Raw genomic sequence first — 1898 nt, forward strand, 5'->3', positions numbered from 1 at the left:
AAAGAGGGCCGAAGCAAAGGCTGGACCCTTGAGGTGGCCAGGCAAGGCCCCCCCCCATTCCACTGGGACCAGCACAGTCCCCACAGCTGAAGGGCATTTCTCCAGGCATCTCCTCTCTCTCCATTTGTCCTCCATCTGTCCCCACTAACCTTTTTCTTCCTAGCTGCTAAGGCCACCCTGCCCACCTCCAACTGGCATGTCTTCCTTTCTCTCTCCTCCTTCCAGCTAGACAAGCTCCTCAGCGCCCCCCCCCAGCCTCCCAGCCTTTCTTTATCCCCCCCTTCCCGTAACTCGTCCCCCAGGCAACGTTTGCTTCCAATTTGCCTTTCATTAGGGGACAAAGTCCCCCCCAGGACACCCTGGCTCTCTTGTTGTGCCAGCAGGGGGTGGCTCCTGTTGCCCCGGAGATGGCGGGGGGGGGGAGCTGAGCACCTTTATAAAAACCAGAGCTGGGACCAAGGGTGGCCAGTTGCAGCCTGCCCAGCCCCCCTGGCACCCATCCACATTTGTATCCCCAAAGCAGCTTTTCCGGAGGAGGATGAAGGCCGTTCACCCCTTCCTCGTCTTGATCCTCGTGCCACTTGTCTCTCAGAGCCCCGTTCAATCGCCCCAGGTAGGTGGAGAGCCCAGGAGTCCACACCCTCCTCATTCTCCTGCTCCAGCTCACTAAACCTCCCTTCCCTTTGGGTGTCCCTCCCAGCTCCCAGCTGGAGCTCCTTCCCTTCTCAAAGGACAGGCACCCCCTCAGCCTTCTGTCTGGCCGGCTGCCTGGCTCCCAGGTAACTTGGGCTGCTGTAGAGGGCGGGGCAGCCAGCATCTGCTGCAGAAGATCTGGCCGGACAAGGTGATGCTCCTTGGGAGACGGAAGAAGTGGAAATAGTACATAGGAAGGGGCTGGGCGGGTGGGCAGCTCAGTGATGCTGATCTCCTCCGTTGGGGAGATTGTTGGTCTACAGCAGTTAGTCCTAAGTGCACCCCCCCCATTTCTTTCTCCATTTCAGGTCCTGCTGCAGCTACTGGAGAAGGATCTGGCAACTCTGCTGTCTAGCAATGAGTGGGACCCCCCCTCGGTCCCACAGGACTCCTTTTTGCAGCTCCTAAGCAGGCAGCGCCCCCTCCGGGACCCCTCCAGCCCGCCAAGTGCCCCCTCAGAACATGCCTGGCTCCACTTCTTCAAAGACTTAATGAACACCCAAAAGAAGTTTCGAGGGCGCACCAAGAAAATGGCCCCGCAAGGGTGCTTTGGGATCAAGCTTGACCGGATCGGGACCTTCAGTGGCCTTGGGTGCTAATGGTGAGTGAGTAGGATAATCTACCTCCCTTTATCCTGCCCTACCTCAAAGGAGCAACGGCTGACACAGTCCTGCCCTCCCCCCATTCATTTTATCCTGACAACAAGCTCATGAAGTAGGCACATCTGAGAAAGGAGCGCAAGGCCAGCCAGCCGGCTTTGTGGCAGAATGGGCACCTGAACCGGGTCTTGTTCCAGCACACTGACCACGGCACTAAGCAAGTGTGTGTGGGGGGGATGCGGGCATGTCAAGCCCCTCTGCACCCTGGCACCATGCTGGAGCAAAGGCGCTTGTGGGGTGGGCGTTGAAACTAGATTGGAGAGAGGACCAAGGGCGTCCAGCATGCTGCCCCCACCCGGACCCTATGAGGTGCTTCAGCAAGGTCCTGGCACTCTTCCCCTTCCCCAGTTACCCCCTGCCCGGCTGGCATTCAAATTGCCTCTGAACATGGATATTCTGTTCGGCTGTCATGACTGAAAAAACTTCTCCTTCCCCACCAGTTCAATCCCCTTTCCAAAAGCCAGCCCAGGGGCCAAAGCAGATGCGTGCTGGGCGTTTGGAGTCTGTCATTTCCTGGCTAGCGGGCGACCCCCCTGACTGATCCCC

At 58.5% G+C, this 1898-nt stretch overlaps 1 protein-coding gene across 1 annotated transcript; it reads left to right on the forward strand.

The window, feature by feature from the left end:
* The first annotated feature begins 538 nt into the window (after nt 1–538).
* LOC129340434 (C-type natriuretic peptide 3-like) lies at nt 539–1292 on the forward strand. Its single transcript, XM_054995232.1, has 2 exons — nt 539–613; nt 1002–1292. The coding sequence occupies exons 1-2, from the start codon at nt 539–541 to the stop codon at nt 1290–1292; spliced, it is 366 nt and encodes a 121-aa protein (XP_054851207.1).
* Nucleotides 1293–1898: the final 606 nt, after the last annotated feature.

This window comes from Eublepharis macularius, chromosome 12, assembly GCF_028583425.1.
Source record: "Eublepharis macularius isolate TG4126 chromosome 12, MPM_Emac_v1.0, whole genome shotgun sequence".
Lineage (NCBI taxonomy): Eukaryota > Metazoa > Chordata > Lepidosauria > Squamata > Eublepharidae > Eublepharis > Eublepharis macularius.